The 21,398-nt window shown below is 41.0% G+C and overlaps 1 protein-coding gene across 1 annotated transcript in view; it reads left to right on the top strand.

Moving 5' to 3' along the window:
* The window catches only part of LOC147108174 (protein unc-13 homolog A-like), a 470,724-nt gene that overhangs the window by 211,643 nt on the left and 237,683 nt on the right, over positions 1-21,398 (top strand). Inside the window, exons 10-12 of the mRNA XM_086004706.1 lie at positions 9,054-9,413; positions 12,395-12,488; positions 19,444-19,499. Of these exons, the coding sequence (XP_085860832.1) occupies positions 9,054-9,413; positions 12,395-12,488; positions 19,444-19,499 (510 nt within the window). The remainder of the gene's footprint in view (positions 1-9,053; positions 9,414-12,394; positions 12,489-19,443; positions 19,500-21,398) is intronic.

Here is a 21,398-nt window from a genome sequence, read left to right as displayed (position 1 = left end):
GTGTCCTCTGGTTCTCGACCCTTCTGCCAAAGGGAACAGTTTCTCTCTCTCTTCTCTGTCCAGACCCCTCATGATTTTGAACACCTCTATCAAATCTCCTCTCAACCTTCTCTGCTCGAAGGAGAACAATCCCACCTTGTCCAGCCTATCCTCGTAACTGAAGTCCCTCATCCCTGGAATCATTCTTATAAATCTTTTCTGCACCCTCTCTAAGGCCTACATATCCTTCCTAAAGTGCGGTGCCCAGAATTTGACACAATACTCCAGTTGAGGCTGAACCAGTGTTTTTTACAGGTTAATTATAATTTCTTCATAACTTACCTGAATGATGTGTGTGTCCCTTTAAGAGGTGCTGACATCGCCACTGTCAGCCTGCTTGCATGCGAGGTTTACCTGGCGTGCTTGGGACCCAACGCTGAATTCAGCGCTAGAGTTGAAGTTTGGAGTGGTGACGTTAAGTCGGCGTTGCGCGGCGATTGATTTCACCGCAGCGCCATCTTTTTCCCAGGACGCTGCCAGTTACTGGCAGCACAAAGGGAGGGGGGAAAATGGTGGCCGACGCTGTGGGACCCACCACCAATTGGCAGAAGAGTGGTGGCCGCCATTTTTTCACCATTTCATGGTGCTGCAGAGTGGTGGTAAATAGATGAATTTCTAGCCCTAAAAGTTTACGCTGCTGTAATTGCACACAATTTTCCCCTCCTACCAGTGCTGGTGATCCTAGACTTCTGAGAGGTGTTATTGTAGAGGCAACAAGGAGTGAGACTGACTGTGATCTATTCTTTGGCTTTGACATTAAGGATTCCTGCAGGTGCAGTTTTCAAAACAACAGTAGTATATAGTTTTCCTCCTCATAGGATGAATTCCATTTCTTTCTGGAGAATTTAACGGTCATTGTAGAATATAATTAGTGAATCAGAAAGGAGAAAATAACTAATTAGAAAACAGAAAAACATTAACCAATCAGAGAAGAATACAGGAACAGGAGTAGGCCATTATTGGTGAAAAACATTTTATCATAATTACCTAGATTTCTTTACCCTCTCTGTAGCTATAAAATTTAACATTAATGTATGTATGTATTTGAGTCCCTTTCCTCAAGAGCCAAGGGTCTAATGAGGGTGAGGAAATTAATGTAATTAATATAAGTAGAGAAAAAATACTAGAGAAACTAATGGGACTAAAAGCTGACAAATCCCCTGGACATGATTGCCTACATCCTAAGGTTCTAAAAGAGGTGGCTGAAGAGATAGTGGATGCATTGGTTTTGATCTTCTAAAATTCCTTAGATTCTAGAATGGTCCTAGCAGATTGGAATGTCGCAAAGGTAATACAGGTAGACTATCCTTTATCCGAAAACCTCGGGACCAGCCGAGTTTCGGATAAAGGAGAATTTCGGATTTCGGAAGGTGGGTCGGCAGGGGTCCGCGGGGGGGGGGGGGGGTCGGAGGGGGTCGGCGGGGGGTCGTGCGCACGACTTACGCTGACGCTCAGCGTAAGTCAGTCGGGGTCGGCGGGGGTCGGGGCCGGGGGGGTCGGCGGTTGTCGGGGCCGGCGGGGTCCGCGGGGGGGTCGGCGGTTGTCGGGGCTGGCGGGGTCGGCGGGGTCCGCGGGGGGGTCGGCGGTTGTCGGGGCCGGGGGGGTCGGCGGTTGTCGGGGCCGGCGGGGTCCGCGGGGAGGGGGGGGGGGTCGGCAGGGGGTCGTGCGCACTACTTACCCTTTATCCGAACTTCCGAAACCGGAACCCTCTAAAAACCGAAGGTTTTTTCGTTCGTACGCACGACTTACGCTGAACGAAAAAACCTTCGGTTTTTAGAGGGTTTCGGTTTTCGGAAGTCCGGATAAAGGGTAGTCTACCTGTACCGCTATTCAAGAAAGGAGGGAGAGAAGAAACGGGGAACTACAGGCCAGTTAGCCTGACGTCAGTCGTCGGGGAAAATGCTGGAATCCATTGTTAAGGAAGTGGTATCAGGGCACTTAGAAAATCATAACATAATTAGGCAGAGTCAACATGGTTTTATGAAAGGGAAATCGTGTTTGACAAATTTATTAGAGTTTTTTGAGGATGTAACTAGCAGGGTAGATAAAGGGGAACCAGCGGATGTAGTATATTTTGGATTTCCAAAAGGCATTCAATAAGGTGCCACGTAAAATGTTATAACACAAGATTAGGGCGCATGGGGCTGGGGGTAATATAGTAACATGGATAGAGGATTGGTTAACAGACAGAAAACAGAGTAGGGATAAACGGATCTTTTTCAGATTGGCAGGCTGTAACTAGTGGAGTGCCACAAGCATCAGTGTTGTGGCCTCTGCTATTTACAATCTATATTAATGACCTAGATGAAGGGACCGCGTGTAATGTATCCAAGTTTGCTGACTATACAAAGCTAGGTGGGACAGTAAGCTGTGAGGAGAACAGAGTCTGCAAAGGGATATAGATAGACTAAGTGAGTGGGCAGTAAGGTGGCAGATGGAGTATAATGTGGGGAAATGTGAGGTTATTCACTTTGGTAGGAAGAATAGAAAAACAGAATATTTTTTATATGGTGAGAAACTTTCAAATGTTGGTGTTCAGAGAGATTTGGGTGTCTTCGTGCAAGAAACACAGAAAACTAGCATGCAGGTACAGCAAGCAATAAGGAAGGCAAATGGCATGTTGGCCTTTATTGCAAAGGGGTTGGAGTATAAGAGTAAGGAAGTCTTGCTACAATTGTACAGGAGACCACACCTGGAGTACTGTGCATAGTTTTTGTCTCCTTATCTAAGGAAGGATATACTTGTCTTGGAGGCGCGCAACAAAGGTTCACTAGATTGATTCCTGGGATGAGAGGGCTGTCCTATGATGGGAGATTGTGTAGAATGGCCCTATACTCTCTGGAGTTTAGAAGAATGAGAGGTGATCTCACTGAAATATACAAGATTCTGAAGGGGATTGACAGGGTAGATGCTGAGAGGTTGTTTCCCCTGGCTGGAGTGTCTAGAACTAGGGGGCATAGTCTCAGGATAAGGGGTAGGCCATTTAAGACCAAGATGAGGAGGAATTTCTTCACTCCGAGGGTTGTGAATCTCTGGAATTCCAGAGGGCTGTAGATGCTGAGTCTTGAGTATATTCAAGGCTGAGCTAGATAGATTTTTGGACTCTAGGGGAATCAAGGGATATGGCGATTGGGTGGGAAAGTGGAGTTGAGGTCGATGATCAGCCATGATCTTGAATGGCGGAGCAGGCTCGAGGGGCCGTATGGCCTACTCCTCTTATTTCTTATGTTCTTAAATTAATTGGTTTTTTTAAGACTTGTGGTTTCCAGTTTATTTTGGCAGGAATTTGCATTCATAAATTTTGCATGCTGTTTGACCAAATGTCTGAACATATGGAGTATTTGTCTGTATTAATCTGAAACCTTCCAAATCATCCTTGTCAAAATATTTATTACCTAATGTGTAAGAGATTTGCTTTTGCAGCAAAAGTTGAATTCTCTGCTTTACTTATTTTTAGAACCTCTTTATAAAAACTGTAGAGTTTACACTAAGTGGTTTACAGATCTCGGGTGCTGCTGATCCATTATATTTTACTGCACTAGTGTTCATGTACCAACCCCTCCTGTGGAGCCTGTCAGATGTTTGTTAGTTACTTTCTTCCCATTGCCCTCACTTTCCTAGCTTGATCCTTTCCTGCATTCATTTATCTATCTTCTGGTTTGTACGTTTCTGTCATGTATAGCCTTACTCACTTTTCCTCTTTGTGTATATTAGATTTCATTGTTACAGACTGAGCCCTCAACAACACTCCAACGCACTGCCTCACCTATAGTGCTAACTTTATAGTGAACATCCTATCATTTTGCAATATTGGGCCGTTTTTAACTTTTTTTTTGGTTGAAATATCACCTACCGTGGACTGTAAGTAGTAATACAAACGAGCTTCGCCAGGGAATGGTACGTCCCACATGATGAATTTTCGTTTATTGTGGGGAAGTACTGAGAGGAGATACTTCCCCAAATGCGAAATGGATAAATGAAAGTTGATCATGCATGGCTGCTATCAGATACAGATTGGAAGTGACAGAGACCCGGTAGATGCTCTCAGGGCCCTCCTATTGGCAATGAAAGATGGGTAAAAATATTGTTTAACAGCACCTAGTGTAGGGTCTGATCTTCCATTTTAGAAACACTGAATTGCACCTGCCTGGTTATAAACAGACCATTATCTTCCTTGCTGATATTGCTGTAGTAACATGCGCATATGAATATTATTCATGAAATGCTTTTATTCCTTGGCTTTCCATTATATAATGGAATGAATTAACATCAGTATGACATGAATCTTGTAAGTACAACAGCGTGTTCGAACTGAATCATGGTCCAGCTAGGATATGTTCACCATTTGTGATTTTTTTTTTTTAGTGTAGTGAAAAGACAGGCAGCTTTAGTCTGGTGGCAGTAGCATCAAGTTCTTTTGTATTTCAATGTTACAGCTCACTGCACAGTACCCAGAATTCTTTCTGCTGAATGAGTTTTGATAATTATTTATATCAAACTTGCTGGTCAAACCAAAATTCTTTTAGTTACATTTCTTATCTCTTACTCTGTTTAAATAAAATATTGCTTATACAACAAATGTAAAACATCACCAGTTTAGTAGAATTTATAAAAAATATTTTATATGTAAGTGACAAAACCATAAGAACCAACTATTTTCAGGATTAAGCAGTTTTTAGGTTTCTCCTAAAAGTGCAGTGACTCCTGTACATTTAGATGAAAGGCCCTCTTGGTTTATGTTCTTCCATGGCTTTTGCTTAAAATGGGTCAATAGTATTGCAGTCCCTTTGAAATAATTCTGAAAAGTTAAACACGCACACACTTCTTTTCTTGTTTATTTTGTTAATTTAAAATGATGAAAATACCTAGTATAGATATCTTGCACACTGTAGCTATATTAGAAACGTTAACCAGTCATTACAAACAGATTTACAAATTGAAACAAGAACATGCTCAATTAACAGTCAAGGTATTCACTAGTTTTCACATTGATATAGTACATGTTCTCAATGGGGCATTAATAGGAAGGCACATTGGTAGAATAATTTTCTATGTGTATAGTATAACATACATCAGGATGGCAGGGTGGGTGCTTTGGAACATTATGGTCATACAGGGACTATCCTATCTTTTTAGGGGTGTTTGTGGGTTAGATCACTTTTCCTGTACAACTGGAGACCAATGGTGCTGTGCTTTTGTTTTATGTATGGAAACTCGCTTCTGGTGCTTTGGGGCAATGGGTTTTCCATTTGTAGGCAAAGTCGATATGCTAAACGCTCAGACTGACATGTTCAACGGATGCTCAATCCACATCTTTATGGTGAAAGGTGTAGGATCTTGCCATAGTAGGAGGATAGGAGTTTTCCATAACAAAGATAGAAGTCTGGAAATTACTCTCGTTAGTATTACTGGATGAATATTATTCTTCTGTTTGCCGTTTTAACAACAAATTGCATTTATATAGTGCCTTGAACATAGTAAAATGTCCTTAAGGCACAGATGTTAATCTGTTTATTTAAATTGGGTTAATGTCTCCATTAAAATAGTGAACAGAGGAATAAGTGTTTGCCCACTAATATTGGCAATTGTAATTTCTAGGCTATAATTTTGTTTAAAAGCTCTTTAATTAAGTTTATCTGTGTAAACCCATTTCTATTTTGACTGGTCAGAAAAAGTTTTTTTTTTTTTAAATATAAAATGTTTGTTGGAGTTACCAAGTAAAAGTGTTATACTTCATTATTTGTTCTTAGGAAGGGGGACATTGGCACGTCTTCATTTATTTTCCATCCTTAGTTGCCCTGAAGGCATTAAGAGTGTGGGCTGGAGTCACATGTAGACCAGACCAGGTAGTGGGTGGCAGGTTCCCTTCCCTGAAGGACATTAGATAACAGTTGAGTTTTTAAGGCAATTTTCATGGTCCTTTTTTCTGGTACTGGCCCACACATTATCAGATTTATTGAATTCAATTTCACAACATACTGTGGTGGGATTTAAACTCGTGACATCTGGGTTGTCCGTCCTATATCCTAGCCAGTACACTACCATACCCTCTTAATTGGAAAGGTATGCCAACTTGCTAGTCTTATTTAGTTTGTACAATATTCATTGCTGCAGTTGGAAAATGTTGGCTTGCATATGTTCTACCTATAGTTAGTTCATCATTAGCAGCACCAGCTTGACATATTTTACTTTTTTAAATCTTGGGATACTGTTTCTGAAAATGAATGCAAAGCTTTAGGAGTTATTCTACATATAATGCCCTGTTCAGTTTTCTTTCCTAAGTATTTAATTAAAAACATCAGATTGGAATATGGGAGATTTTTTTTGTAAATCACTTGATGGAAGAGAAGTGGCAACTAGTTTAGATTATTTTTTACCCTACTTCAAGTTGTGTGAACTATGATGCTAATTGACTAAAATTAATTAGGAGTACTCATAAAAGAGTTATAGATCTTTACTCAATCTGTTCAGCTAGGTACTATATTGCCTAACCATTACTCCCCTCCTTTCAATAACACCTTATATATTTACATAGCGCCTTTAACATATAAAACATCCCATAGTGCGTCAGAGGTGTAATCAAAAAAGCCAATGTTGTAGCTTGAACCTGATGCTAATCTTCCAGATGGTTGAGCAGGTGATTGGGCTTTGGACATCGCCACTGCTCTCCTCATTTGTGCTTCTTTGTAAAATTGACTGGCAGCAGATGGGGCAGAAATAGGACTTTTTGTAACCATGGTTATTGCACCTCAACCTGTGACTGAGCTAAACAAGTATTTGAAGCTCAACTGCCACATACCTGTAGGAATAAATTAGACAAGTTTTCTTTTAATTGCTCATGTTCTAATCCCTTAGGTAGGTTATTTAGTATTGTAATGAATTTATAGATTAAATCCAAATATTTCGATTTTTAATAAATCAAGTGTTTACGAATGTCACACAAGGTTGGGCTCATTAAAAAAAATACTGTTATGGCAATCAACAGCAAGTCCATTTCTTTCTATTTCTTTCTAGCATTAATCTGGAAGAATTTTTAGTATTCATAGTATTCTAGTTCAAATGTATACTGTATAATGTTCAGTAATATATGTTAAGTGAAACATCTGTATAATGGGATATAAAAGGGGACAATCTTTATATAAAAAAGTAAACATTCTCATTTACAAACATGTAACATGGGATAAATTTTCTTAAACACATTGGGGGGAATTTTAACCTAAAAAAAAAAGGGTGGGTTTGGAGTGTGGGGGTAGTTAATTTGTTAAAAATCTGATTCCTGAGCTGAACCCGGCTCCAACCAGTCCACTTCCGATTTTAACGGGGGCGGGCAGCCAACCCACTCCCAGGAGGCGGAACGTCAATTTAAATATTACAATGAGGCTGGAAGCCTCTTATTAAACCTACATTTTGTTTTTATCTGTAGCTAGTTGGGTTTTACACATTTCGTAAAACCCGGAAGTTACAGCAAGGTGGGGACGGCAGCATCCAGGAGTTAAGTGCCTTTACACCTACCTCCTGGATCCAGGGTCCCTGTCTAACCCACCCTGTACGATTGTAGAACACCCCATGAGGCCTCCAATCGCCTTCCTGGAACCACCCCCCTCACACCACTGATAATCCTTAGTAGTCCTTAGGCCGGCCCTGATCTTCCTCCAACCCCGACCACCCCCCCACCAACTGTGGGTCCCACGACCTCCCTGATCTTCTTTCACCTCCCCCCCCCCCCCCCCCCCCCCAAAACGATCCAACGGCGGCTGCGATCTACTCTTCTCGCCACCCCCCCCCCCCCCCCCAAAACCCCCGGGTCACACGATGTCCCTGACCTTTTCTTCCCCCCCCCCCCCGATCCCTCCCTTCTCTGCGTGGCCCAGTGCCGCAGCCAGCCAGCCTCTCCGGCGTTAAAGTCGGCAGGACCTGTGGGAAACCCGTTCTCCTGGGTTTCCCACCCGCATCGGACCCAACCCGCCTTCCCCATGAAAATCCAGCCCATTGTTATAAAATTGTGTTTGACATTGTAATAAATTTGCCCCCGTTCTTCCTCCCCAGACACACAAGTTTATAAAACTCTTTCATTATCACAATGCCCTTTTAATAAGTGTTTTAATAAGCAGGCAAACACATACATTTTTTTGCAGATGATGCCACCATTCTATAAAATGTAATTTAAGGGACTCCAGTATTAAAGTCATTTGTTCCCTGGATTTTATTACTGTTGTGAATGCTCAGAGGTATTGTGAAGAATTTTAGAGGTTGTTGATGCACATAGTGAACAGAGGAAATCACCCCCCCCCCCCCCACCTTTACTAGAATAAGTAAAATATAAGAGCCAGTCAGTCTCCCCCTCTTGTGACCATTTCTCCTTGGTCGGTCCTTGCAGTCACAAACCTTCAGATAGACTCACTCCAGAATAACATTAGGTCTACTGCTTGCTCCCTGGAATGGAGAACACTATTTGACTTGGGCAGATAGAGAAGCAATCTATGTAACTGAGAAAATAAGCTTACAAAATTAGTTTTTCAAAATAAATTCCCTTGGAAATGAGAAAGCAAGTTTGTAAGAATGTTTTCATGGTCCTGATTTGGTAGCCCAGCTGAGGTGCTTTTTTCACAGCCTTCTGTTCCCAGTATTACATTCCAGCATTGCAGACGACAGGTTAAATCTGTGAACACACTTGGGTTGTGTTTTATCAATTTTAGGCAGATGCGCTGGTCAGTGAAATACCAAGCAGAGCCAGTGTCTGGAGTAGCAGTGCCATTAGAGATTGTCCAAGCGCTCATATCTGCCCTCTTGTTCAAGCAATCAATAGTTATATATTTTTAACATACTACAGTACTAGCTTGATCATATCCCCAATATATTTAGGATATGTTTTATTATTGTCACTTCCATCTGTACAGGACATATTCTCAATTGGAATTTATATTGTATGTTTTAGAAATTACATTCAGTGGTATTGTAGCAAATTATTTTGTTATGTAAAATCAAAAGTCTAAATATTTGCCACTGTTTTATAGTCCCACAGGTAGCAGCAGGTATGCTTCATCTGCAGAGCTGAGCCAGGGCAGCTCCCAGCTCAGTGAGGAGTTTGATCCAGATGAGAGCCTACAAGGCTCAGACATTGATGACGAGCGTGATGGCGATTCTTACCACTCCTGCCACAGCTCAGTGAGCTGTCAGAAAGAATCCTTGGACTGGGACAAAGAAGATAATGAGCCACTGGAGATTTATAGTGAACCTGAAGAGTTACAGGAGGAGGAGGAGGAGGAAGAAATTTATGAGGAGAAACCTAAAGAGGAAGAAGTTGCTGTTCCAGATAAAATTTCACCTGAAATTGAGATACCTCCTGAGCAGGTTGAAGTGAAACAACTAGAAACGTAAGAATTTGAAAATGTTTGTTGGAGCTGCAATATATTTTAAAGATGGTCAATTATTGGGGAGTGAAGTTCCTAAATGACACAATGTAGATGAATGACATTACAGCTAACAGTACATGAATGGTACTGTAGTAATTTGAGGTGTTTAATTATCATGCAACATTGGAAAGTATAGGTTGTAGAATGTATTCTGCCCTAGTACTTTTCAACAATAATATTTGTATCTCAGTGATAACACAATGGCCCTTGTATAATTTGGCTCTGCTAACTTCTGCTGTAATAAGTTGGTACAACAAAACCTCATTATAACAGACATGCTTAGCTTAGCTACATGCTGTTAAGAGTAAAATATAGGCATTGAAATGCGACAGATTAAGAAGCAATAACTGGATCAATAATTGGAGAGGAAAGTCAACTTGTTAATGAAATAACTGAGAGAAAAGCAACTTGGAGCAAAATTTCCTGTTTCTGAATCAAATAAATGAGTTGTCCCAAAAACTAATCATAGAATCATACAGCACAAAATGAGGCCATTTGACCCATTGCATCTCTGCAGGCTTTTTGAAAGAGCCTGCCAATTAGTCCTAGTCCCCTGCTCTTTCCCCATAGCCATGCAAATTTCTCCTTTTCAAGTATATATCCAATTCACTTTTGAAAAGATGGTGGAAGCATATTCAATAGTACTTTTCAGGTATTGCATTCCAGTAGGGGTGGAAGAAAATCTGCAGTAAAGCAGGATTGACAAATCAATTCGGGGAAACACTAGAAAGGATTGCGATGTGAACTTGCCCCATCCTAATTTGGCAACTTCAAGTCTTGCATCGCATCCCTGGACTATAATCCTTTAATCTTGAGTTCCTGTGCATTCTCTTTCTCTTGGTGTTTCTCACCTGGTGGCAGAGCTTTCAGCCTTCTTTGACCCATCCTTTGCAACTCCCACTTTCTTCAGTTTGCTGCTACTTTCCCTGTCTTTAAAGGTGCAATCACAGTACAATGTAAATGCGGCCTGAATGACACTGGATTGAAACAGAGTGAAACTCCCTGGAGACAGTTTGGTTTTCACACCTGACTTGTACTCAAATTTATTGTTGGTGTGATTTTGACTACAAACCAACTTTAAACTTAAGAGTGCGAATGCGCTGTAAAATCATGCTCAAAACTTACCTTTTTGACTGTGTCTTCAGTCAGTCTATCTTAAATCCTCAACGTCTCCTCAAATCCTCTGTCTCTCTCCTATGTCAAGTACTTGGGATGTTTTATTACATTAAAGGCTACACAAATGCAACTTGTTACTATGGGCTAGATTTTCGGGGAGCCGTCAGGCGGGGGTTCAGGTGTGTGGCGTGGGGGGGGGGGAAATCCCGAATTTGGGGGTCCCGACACCATCCAGCCCAAAACCCCGCCCCACGTAAGTTTCAAGGGCGGCGGGTACCCGCCCCGCACTGGGACCCGCCAAAACCAGGCGGGAAGGGATTAGTGCCAATTAACTGCCTGTTAACAGGTAGTTAACAGGCAGTTTTTAGCCTAATCCCTATTTTGAGGGGTTTCGTGTGGGTTTCCCGACTGCTCCAAACCACGCCAGGTTAGAGCAGGCGGGCCGTCGGGTTGAAGGAGTTGGAGGGGTCGCGATGTCGGTGCTCAGGTGAGTGATGGGTGCATGAGTGTAAAGGTAAGCGTGTTTGGTGTGTCTAAAGTGTGTAAAGAACTTTGACTTACCTGTACTTACCTTCACAGCCTTTCTTCCTGTAGCCGTCGGGAGCCCATCACTCACCCGGCACTTAAAGCTGAACGGCTGCGATCTGTCAAAAGTGACAGCCTTCAGCTTTGAGTGCTGCTGAGAGTTCTAACTGAGTCTGTGCAGAATGACTCATGGTAGAGCTCAGCGTGTCAGTGTTTCACAGCTTCAAACAGCTGTAAAACACTGATATTTCATCTGTCAAGAACTCTTGATAGATGAAATTGCAGTCTGTGACGTCACCTGTTTCCGGGTGGCCCTTAATTGGCCTGCTGAGCCCACTGGGCGGGCTCAACAAGGTCAATCAAGGGAAAATCGCGCGGATTGGCCGGACATCGAAGTAGGCGGGTCAAAAACCTGAAAGGGGAAGTCCCGCCTTCTTCCCGACAGGTTCGGGAAAATCTACCCCTATGGTTGGATCATCATCAGAGAGGGTCAGACAAAACAAAAAGTGGTCATGTATTAATTAATTATTAACTTAAGAGAAGGTAAAGGGAATTTTTTTCATAAACGTATTGGCATTACTTGCTAGTGCAGGCAGTTACTATTTTTTTAAAAGCCTGACGAGATTTATGTTAAAGAACAGAAACAAAAAGGGCAGAAAGACTGAACAATATGTTAAGATCAATATTGCTTTAAAAGTTTGCAATAATCTGTATGAGTAAACTCTTGAAAATATTCAACAGATTTCAGGCACTACTACAATGCATTATGTCCTTCAAAGGACCAATGGCTACTATAGTGTTGCTTGAAGCAATATAGACCTGGAGGTCGTAGAGTTAATTTCTGGTATCTGAAGTGTTAGCTAATCATAGCTGGGCAGCAGTTAGGTTGCCTCTGGGTTAGGGAACAGAAAATTAACCAGGGTTCCTGTTGCTGAAAAGAATGTGTGTATGGAGATCAGGTGAGAACAAGATCGGGATCCACAATTGAACACTTCACACTTACTACAGTATCTAGGCTCGCACCTGAAGAATTGCCATTTGAGTGGATTCTGAGAGAGTTGTTGGTGCCTGCTGAATGCTGTCCTAGCAAAAGTGAGTAGCTTGAAGAAAGGAGAAAATTGGAGTGGGTAGAAAAAAATTGCAGAGCAAAAGGTCTAGAGACGTCTTTAGCAAAAAAAAAATTATAACAATTAACCTGTTTCTTTGCTTAGTAGAATTTACAGGGGAAATTTAAGTGAGACATTTCAATCTGTGAAAGAGTTATTTTAATTGTGTTTATCATGCTATTTTTACCTCTTCAGTTACGGAAGTGAGGAGGAAGGCCATTCTAATATGTCTAGGGCCAAAGCCAATTGGATTAGAGCTTTTAACAAAGTTCGTATGCAGATTCAAGAGGTAAGCTTGCCTTTTTTTCCCCATTGAGACAAACCTTGGTTTTCTTTGTCAAGATTGGAAACATTTGCTTCACTGCGGATAATAACTGCAGTCTATCAAACATATCTTTTGCGTGGTGGTAGGACCTTTATAAGCATTGTAAGATGAAGTTTAAAAAGATAACACATCTAACAATAGCAAATCTGTAAATTAACTTAAAATGGATAACAAGCCAACAAATGGAAAACCAAATTGGTTACTTGAAGCAAAACTAAATTGAACACTGGCAGGCTGGCAGTTTTTCTAAGACTGTGTTTGCCGTGTGAATAGTGGCACAGTAAATCTTTTCAATGTTTACTGATTCACTAATAGCTAGAGTTAAGGCAGAACTTTGGACTGGTAGGAAATTGGCTTGTGCTTCCCTCCCCTCCCCCCACCCCCTGATATTCCATATAGAATCACAGAATGGTTACAGCACAGAAGGAGGCTGTTCGGCCCGTCGAGCCCGTGACGGTTCTCTGCAAGAACACTTCAGCTAGTCTCACGCCCCTGCCCTTTCTCCGTAGCCCTGCAATTTTTTTTCCTTCAGGTACTTATTCAATTCTCTTTTGAAAGTCACAATTGAATCTGCCTCCACCACCCTTTCAGGCAGTGCATTCCAGATGTGTCGCTTGGGGAAAACCCAAGCTGAACCTGACTACTTTTTCATGAGGAGGGAATATTTTAGGTAGAGTTATTTTGAATGCCTCTTACTGCCTGATTGATTGATTGATTCAGAAATGCATTGTTGGATATATGGAAACACATTCCCAGCCTATCATTTTGGCCATAGGTTATGCATAATCTGGAGACCAGAGAAAATGGTAGATAATCACTCGAAAAATTAGAGGTTCATACTCTCAAATTATCCTAATGTAGTGCCAGATGAAAAAAAATGATTGGGTAAGACTTCTCACTGTTGGTAATTAGGAATGGTGTTCACTCGCGTCCAGTATGAGCACACCATAAATGTTGCTATCTGAATAATCATTGCAAATATTACAGTGGGTGCCTATTAATTTAAGCTTGATGCTGGCAAGAAAAAGAACCAGAAATTACTAAAGCAAAAGGAGATTTACAGATGAGATTGAGCTGGTTTGGTTGCTATTTGTACAAATACAATTCTGAAACTGAGGTGGTTTCTGTGCCTGTCCCTGCTGACTTTTCAGTGGATCTGGGGTGAACAAGGGTGGAGAATTGCTCTTGAATACACTTGCTGCATCCCCTCCTTGCTGTATTAACCCCAAGACCTGTTTCCTATTCCCAGCTTGGCTGTGAAAACTAAACGCAAATCATAGGTCATCAGAATGCTGGATTCAAAGGATATTTGTTAGTCCTAATTTAGTTCCAATGGCAGTAGAGGGGAATCCTCCATATTTTTTTTTCCAGATACCAGGCCTGTGCAATCAAGGTCAAAATGATGGAGTGCATGCGCTCAAAAGAGAAGGAAAAAAAGTATTTTTAAAATTACTAGTTTCACAGGAAGCAGGGATTTTTCCTGTGTCCCTGTGCTGAGGCACGCTTCCAAGGACTGCAATGTGATAATGAACAGATAATTTGTTTGTGATGTTGATTGAGGGATAAATATTGGCTAGGACACTGGGGATAACTCCCCTGCTCCTCTTCAAAATAGTGCCATGGGATCTTTTACGTCCACCTGAGAGAGCAGATGGGGCCTCGGTTTAATGTCTCATCCAAAAGACGGCACCTTCGACAGTGCAGCACTCCCTCAGCACTACACTGGAGTGCCAGCCTAGATTTTTGTGCTCAAGTCTCTGGAGTGGGACTTGAACCCACAACCTTCTGACTCGGAGGTGAGGGTGCTACCAACTGAGCCATGGCTGACTACAGAACCCGAACCATTAAAACCAGAAGATCGGCCAGAGTTAGGGGTCCCTCTCAGTGGAATTGGAAAATCTCAATAAATATATTTCTCATTTATTTTCTTGTTATTGAGTGAAAAAAAGTTGTGTGTCTTGTGCAAGTATGACCTGTCAAATATACAAACGTGTCCAATGTGTCTGTAGGTTGTGGTAGGTGCCCAATGTGTCAGTGTCAGCCAGTTGCCTCTTTCTGCCAGGAAACTGGCCAGCCGGATGTAAATGAAGCTTGGCCATAAAATTGGCCATGCCTTCCACTGCTGCTCCTGCCCAGCCGGCTTCCTGCCCGGGAATTAAAATTGCCCCTTTAGTGTCACATTTATTTCCAGAACACATCAATACCCTGCGTTTGCCTTATTGAATTACTGATTATTTTGTTGGGCACTATGTCAAACACAAAGATAGGCACACTGATTGGAAAGCCAAACTGAAAACCCAATAATTGAAAAGCACGTAAACAAATATAATTGAGTATAATGGTCAAATATAGTAAATGGTGACTGATAAAGCGGACACAATTGAGACTCCTTATGGCAGATGCAGAGACTGACAGGGAGATGAAGCCAAAAGCTGCAAGTTGAAAAAAATACAAAAAAAAATCATTAGAAATAGAAAGATTTGCTTTCCTAGCTGACACGTTGCCCTTTGTTTTTTCCGCCTCGTATTTTGTTATCCTTTGAGATATGTAGGTTTTGTTGCTAAACTGCTCCCTGTGTCACTCTTGAGCAGGAACATGTGAAGGTAGGAAGTTAAATTTCTAACTCTTCCAGATGCTACATCCTGTTTCATTAAAACATCAATTTGCAGTTTACATTACATGGGTAAATACTGAAAATGGTGTGTCCTTTGTGCACAAGTGTGACTGTCTGTGCAGGTACATGCATTGGAGACCAGTAACACATTTTATAATCACCCTATACAGATCCTTCCCCCGCCCCACTCCTGATGAATTAGACATTAAAAATAAATTTTCAATTGACATCCATTAATTTACAATGTTTCATGCTTTTGACTGTCATGGTTAAATTTGCATAATTTCTCTTTGCTACTGCATGATTTAAAAGGAGTTTTCCAATGGTAGCCTGTATAGCACATGCTAGGCACAATTCAAAAATCATGAACTGAGGGGAAAAAGTCAACTTCAAGAAGTGCTTGAACATGACATCCCTGTTGAGCCGGACCCCAACCATATAGTTAGTCATTGTCACGCTTACCAATACGTACTTCTTTGAACCAGCATTTTTTCTCAGTTTCAGAATTGGCAATCTACCAATCGCGTTGGCAACCTCTGCAAAAAAAAACAAAAAAACTTATGTACAGTAATTGCAAATATTGCGTGTACATGCCTAGTGCTCTTGGGGCAGCCTCTGGAGGGGTGCAACAGTGGGCCAGTGACGACTCTTGCTCTGAATTTTCATACCATCCTCCCCCACTTCCGCCTGGCCTTCACAATATGCCTTGCCACCGCAGAGTGGTTGAGATTTGGAAACTCAGCAACTGATGTTCCCTCACTCTGGCACAGCTCATTGGTGCTCCAACATGCTATACCACCATGCCATGGAAAGATAGAATAATTGAAATAAAATGGTGTGTGGAAACAAAACGTCAGTTAATTTTTAAACATTTAATAATACTTGGATTGAGTCCTATGTTTTGGAATAAATCTCCTTAATTCCTTGGTCTTAATCTTTTCCAATTTTGGTAGAATATTTGGTCAGATCTCGCTATCATTTTAAATTTTTTCTCCTATGATCTATATGCAGTAGCAATATCAGTAGACCGATGAAATTGTGGTCATGGTGATATTTATAACATGCTGATTCTGTTACAGCTCTTGATTCACGTTATACTTTATGTACCAATTAAAATAATGATTTTTTAAAATAACTTATTCATGTTTCTGAATTTATTGTTGCTGTTATTTAAATCATTAATAATGTACCCATTTGGTTTATGATTCATCAGTTAGTAACTTCATATCTGTGTGGGAGATGTCACAATTTTATAACAACTGTTCTTAATTTTTATATCAAAGTTGTAGTTACTATCTAATGATGCTGTCAAAAGTTTGCATACAAACATTTAGAAATCCGTTCATTTTATTTATGCTTGCATTTGCAGAGAATGTGCTAATAGACCCCTTTATACCCAGTGAAATTCTCAGAAATTTGAAATGGATGAATATTCTAAGTTCTGGTTGTAATGCATTGCCACCACTATTGTACTACTTAGCAAAACATCATTGTAGGCATGTGTTGGACTGAGTTGACGTGACAGTCTGGAATACCCATCAAAAATGTTAAACCTCTCAGTAACCACACCATCCAACATAATAGTTGGAATATTTTACAGTGTACAACACCACTCAATAATTGTGGAAAATTATAGACTGCTTTATCATGGTGCAATTAAAACTGACACTATTATTTTCAATTCTGAAATTTACAGTAATATTTATTAAACTCAGTAAATGGGAACATACAACATAAAAACCACAGTTATGTGCAGGAAAGCATGCTACATAATTCCTAAATCTGGTGTGATATAGGAATAATTAAGATACTGTTGCATGCTATACTGCCTAATTTGCTTATCTTGCACAGTATTTAAAAAGGTGAAATCTGTTGGGTAGTTGGACGTAACGTGTGTGCGTGCGTGCGTGCGCCCGTCCGTCCGTCCATGTTCCATTACTGGTTCAGACATTAAAAGCTGTTTTGTGATGTATATACCAGTGGTATAATTGTGGAGTCAGGTTGATGATCTGACTGGACCATACGAAAGGCAAGAATTTTGACACCATCTTCAGGAGGCAATCTCCTAATAATTGCCCTTCCCATAAACTGCAGTCCAGCACAAAGTCAAGTTTTTAAAAGTTTCCAGGTGACCCGTTTGACCATATGGGGACACTTCTTAAATTTGATTTTTAATGTTGACAGCACATCAACGACACACGCCTAATATTTAAAATTTAACTATTCAGGGGTCGGTAGGCGTAGCTCTGCATATTTGCAAGCATTCATTTGCAGAATTCCACTGCCTTTAGGCAAATAATGATGCAGGGGCTCAATATCATGCCATTTAGGTCACTGATCTGAGAACTGTAACCGTAGTATCACTGGCCCATTAGAGGCGCTCCATGGGAACCCTCTATAGCAGGTGTCCTATACTATGCCTGACCTATTAAATGATTACTCAGCACTGTCACCAGATTAAAAAGTGTGCAACTGTTCTGAATTTTTTTTTGATAGCCTCACGTCACTAGGGCCCTAACCCCCTCCCCCTTGTTGGGGTTATTATCGACGCCTAGGTAGAGATAGGAAGATAGTGTATTAAGTTGCATTATTTTGTTATCTCAAAATAAAAAAGGAAGGTACTTTACCAGTCTTTACTGGTGCTACTGTTTCAGTCTTGATCATCGCACCTGAATTCATATCTTGCTATGATTGGTGCACCTTTGGCATTGACATGAGAGCTGGATCAATATCTGTTGAGAATTGGAATTGAGGGTTATAGAGACATTAGTAGGAATGCTTAGTTTTTTTGGAAGGGAAGGTAGAGGATCGACAGTGTGGAGGGAAGGGAAGTAGATGCTAAGATAATCATGCATGACTGGATGGAGTTGGCGTGATTGACCTATAGCCTTTTTTTTTTACTGGGCATTTATTCTTATGTCTGAAATTAAGCTGTATGTTATAGGTGTCATCAGAAGTAAGAATTGCTTCTCCAGCGCCTCTCCATCGTCGTCCAGCTGGGTGGGACTTGCACTCGTCTGATTCCATTCTTATCTATCTACTCGTAGCCAGAGAATCACCTGCAATGACTTCTATCTCCGCTCCCACATCATTACCTCTGGTGTCCCCCCAAGAATCTATCCTTGGCCCCCTCCTATTTCTCATCTGCATGTTTGCCCCTTGGCGACATCATCTGAAAACACAGCGTCAGTTTCCACATGTACGCTGACGACACCCAGCTCTACCTCATTGCTACTTCTCTCGACCCCTCCACGGTCTCTAAATTGTCAGACTGCTTGTCCGACATCTTGTTCTGGATGAGCAGAAATTTTCTCCAATTAAATATTAGGAAGACCTAAGCCATTGTTTTCGGTCCCCGCCACAAACTCCATTCCCGAGCCACTGACTCCATCCCTCTCCCTAACATCTGTCTGAGGCTGAACCACACTGTTCGCAACCTTGGTGTCATATTTGACCTTGAAATGAGCTTCCGACCATATATCTGCAGCATAACTAAGACCGCCTATTTCTACCTCTAACATCGCCCGTCTCCACCCTTGCCTCAGCTCATCCGCTGTTGAAACCCTCATCCATGCCTTTGTTACCTCTAGACTTGATTAGTTCAACGCACTCCTGGCTGGCCTCCTGCATTCTACCCTACGTTAACATGAGGTGATCCAAAACTCGGCTGCCCGTGTCCTAACTTGCACCAAGTCCCGTTCACCCATCACCCATTGGCTCCTGGTTAAGGAACGCCTCGATTTCAAAGTTCTCATCCTTGTTTTCAAATCCCTCCATGGCCTCGCTCCTCCCTATCTCTGTGATCTCCTTCAATCCCATAACTCCCCGAAATATCTGCACTCCTCTAATTCTACCCTCATGAGCATCACTGATTTATAATCGCTCAACCATTGGTGGCTGTACCTTCTGTTGCCTAGGCAATAAGCTCTGGAATTCCCTGCCTAAACCTCTCCACCTCTTTCCTTCTTTAAGACACTCCTTAAAACCTACCTCTGACCAAGCTTTTGGTCGCCTGCCCTAATTTCTCCACCTGTGGCTTGGTGTCAAATTTTTTGTCTTCTAATACCCCTGTGAAGCACCTTGGGATGTTTTACTATGTTAAAGGTGCTATATAAATACTTGTTGTATAAGCAGCAAACCTCTATCTAATTGCTTTAGGCAGCATTTATATCAAAGTACACTGGAAAGTGTAATTATTAAGGAAGATAGAGAATATTAAAATCAGTTCTACTGTGAAATGTTGAGTTTTGACATTATTGAAAGAGTATCAAGTTGTCTTTTGCAAATAAACTTTTTTTTTCATAGGCACAACTTGGGGAAGGTGTTGGTGATCTACCTAAGCCACTTTGGTTTAAAGGAGGGTAAGTATAGTTTCATTAATTAGTATGTAGCAGAAACTGCACTTTATGGATTGCATACATCAATATTAAAATACTTTCTAAATTTGAATTTCTCAATACTAAAAAGTACTTTGGTGCTGCTCATTTTTATAATCCATGTCGTGTGGCGGGCTTTACTGGAAGCCTAAGCCTGAGGGAAAATAGGTTTGTTATTCAGTGCTTCCATTTTGATCTTGGGATGCAGGTTTCTAAAATGTCTTTCAGCATTGTAATGTAATGTATTTCAGAGTGTGCTACAATTGGTACTATATATGATGATCTCAAAACTGACAATTTGATTAATAACCAGTGTTCGCCTTCAAGCTAGTTTAATTTTTAGCACGCTCAATAATTATTTTACTTGCTTTTAGGAAGCAATTTAAATATGTAGATGGGGTTGATTTTCAGCTTGTCGCCCCAGCATAAAACGGGTTTGTGGATCAGCCACCCATTATAGAAACTACCTGATTTTCATTTTCATTTCCATTTCCATTGACTTCAGTGGAAATTAAATTTGAGCAGTTTCTATACCGGGCAGCTGATCTGCAATGACTGTTTGCGTCTGGGCGGCAAGATGAAAATCTACCCCAGTATATTATTGCTATGAAAAACTTTGTTACTGTAGATTTTACTGCTGTAGAACATCTGGCAGGCTACAAAGAAAATGAGACCAAAAGTGGAAGACTCCAATTATTATCAAATTGAGAACCGCTTAATTTTTTTCATGGTAGGAATCGTCAAGTGAGTGCAGAACAGTTTCTGAATTGAGTCTATAACCTGTAATCATATAACTTAATAAGCTATATTAGTCTAGCATTTAGTAGCGACTAGGAAAACTTAACTATCTGGAGTTGAGGGAACATTTAAATACACTGGTCTATACTTTTCTCCTTTAGAAAAAATTGTTAAAATTCACCCATTTCTTTCCTGAGTTTTATCTGTCAGTCAAACTCACAGTTGCACTCCAGTTTCCTCTGGTCAAATTTGATGATTATGACTCAGTAGAAACTGAGAAGTCAGACATTTACAGCATTGATTGCCATTTTCCCATTTCTCAAGCAGTTAATGAGCTGCTTATTCACCAGGCCATAATGCAGCTGTGCAGTAAGGGACGTGAATGCACAGGCAATGGCTACTTCGAACATTAGAAAATTACCCTATTATCTGATTTAAGTATAACTGTCTCCCTAATGGTACACAAGAAACATTTTAGTAAAGACCACATTTGGGTCAAGGCAGTCTTGGTGTGGATTATTGAATGTTTTAATACAGGATCAGAAGCTCAAAAAGCATGGAAGAATGAGGTTAGCCACCAAAGTAATATGAAAATGGATCTGATGGTTTAAGGTCTTGAAAGTGTTGTCACAGGGACATATTTTGCACTAGTTAACACGGGTATAATTGTGTAAAGATCATGCAGTAAAGTTGCTGTTTTTTTAGACTTCACTATGACAACAACTTGTCATTTTCACAGTAGGGTGCACAATGATACTGGTTTGGGCAGCAGCACAATGAAGCCCCTGGCAACTTTTGAACAAATGATGTTGACCTATATGGACATGCTGATAATGGAAGACTTTCCTATTATGAAGATGGGAGGGACACACGGATCAAATTCATGCAACCTTCTCCTGATTTGAAGGGTTGCTAACATGTACAGCTAATGCTTTCACAGGGAGAAAGCAGAAGCAGTAACTCGTTACTTTCAAAGGCTGTGGTGAATTGGCAAAGTGTACTTATGCTCTCCTTAATGTACCTTGTACTCTCATTATAGATGATAATGCAGGAAGCAGTAGGCCACAGCCAGGTTGGAGCAGCATCGTACACCAGACCACTCAGTGTCGCCACTTTTACTTAAGCATCAGCCCATGTACTAGCATA

The sequence above is a fragment of the Somniosus microcephalus genome, chromosome 13 (genome assembly GCF_052327205.1).
Source record: "Somniosus microcephalus isolate GS21.2 chromosome 13, FLI_Smic_1.0, whole genome shotgun sequence".
Classification (NCBI taxonomy): Eukaryota; Metazoa; Chordata; class Chondrichthyes; order Squaliformes; family Somniosidae; genus Somniosus; species Somniosus microcephalus.
The sequence above is the reverse complement of the archived record's forward strand: the minus strand, read 5'-3'. Positions and strand labels throughout refer to the sequence as shown.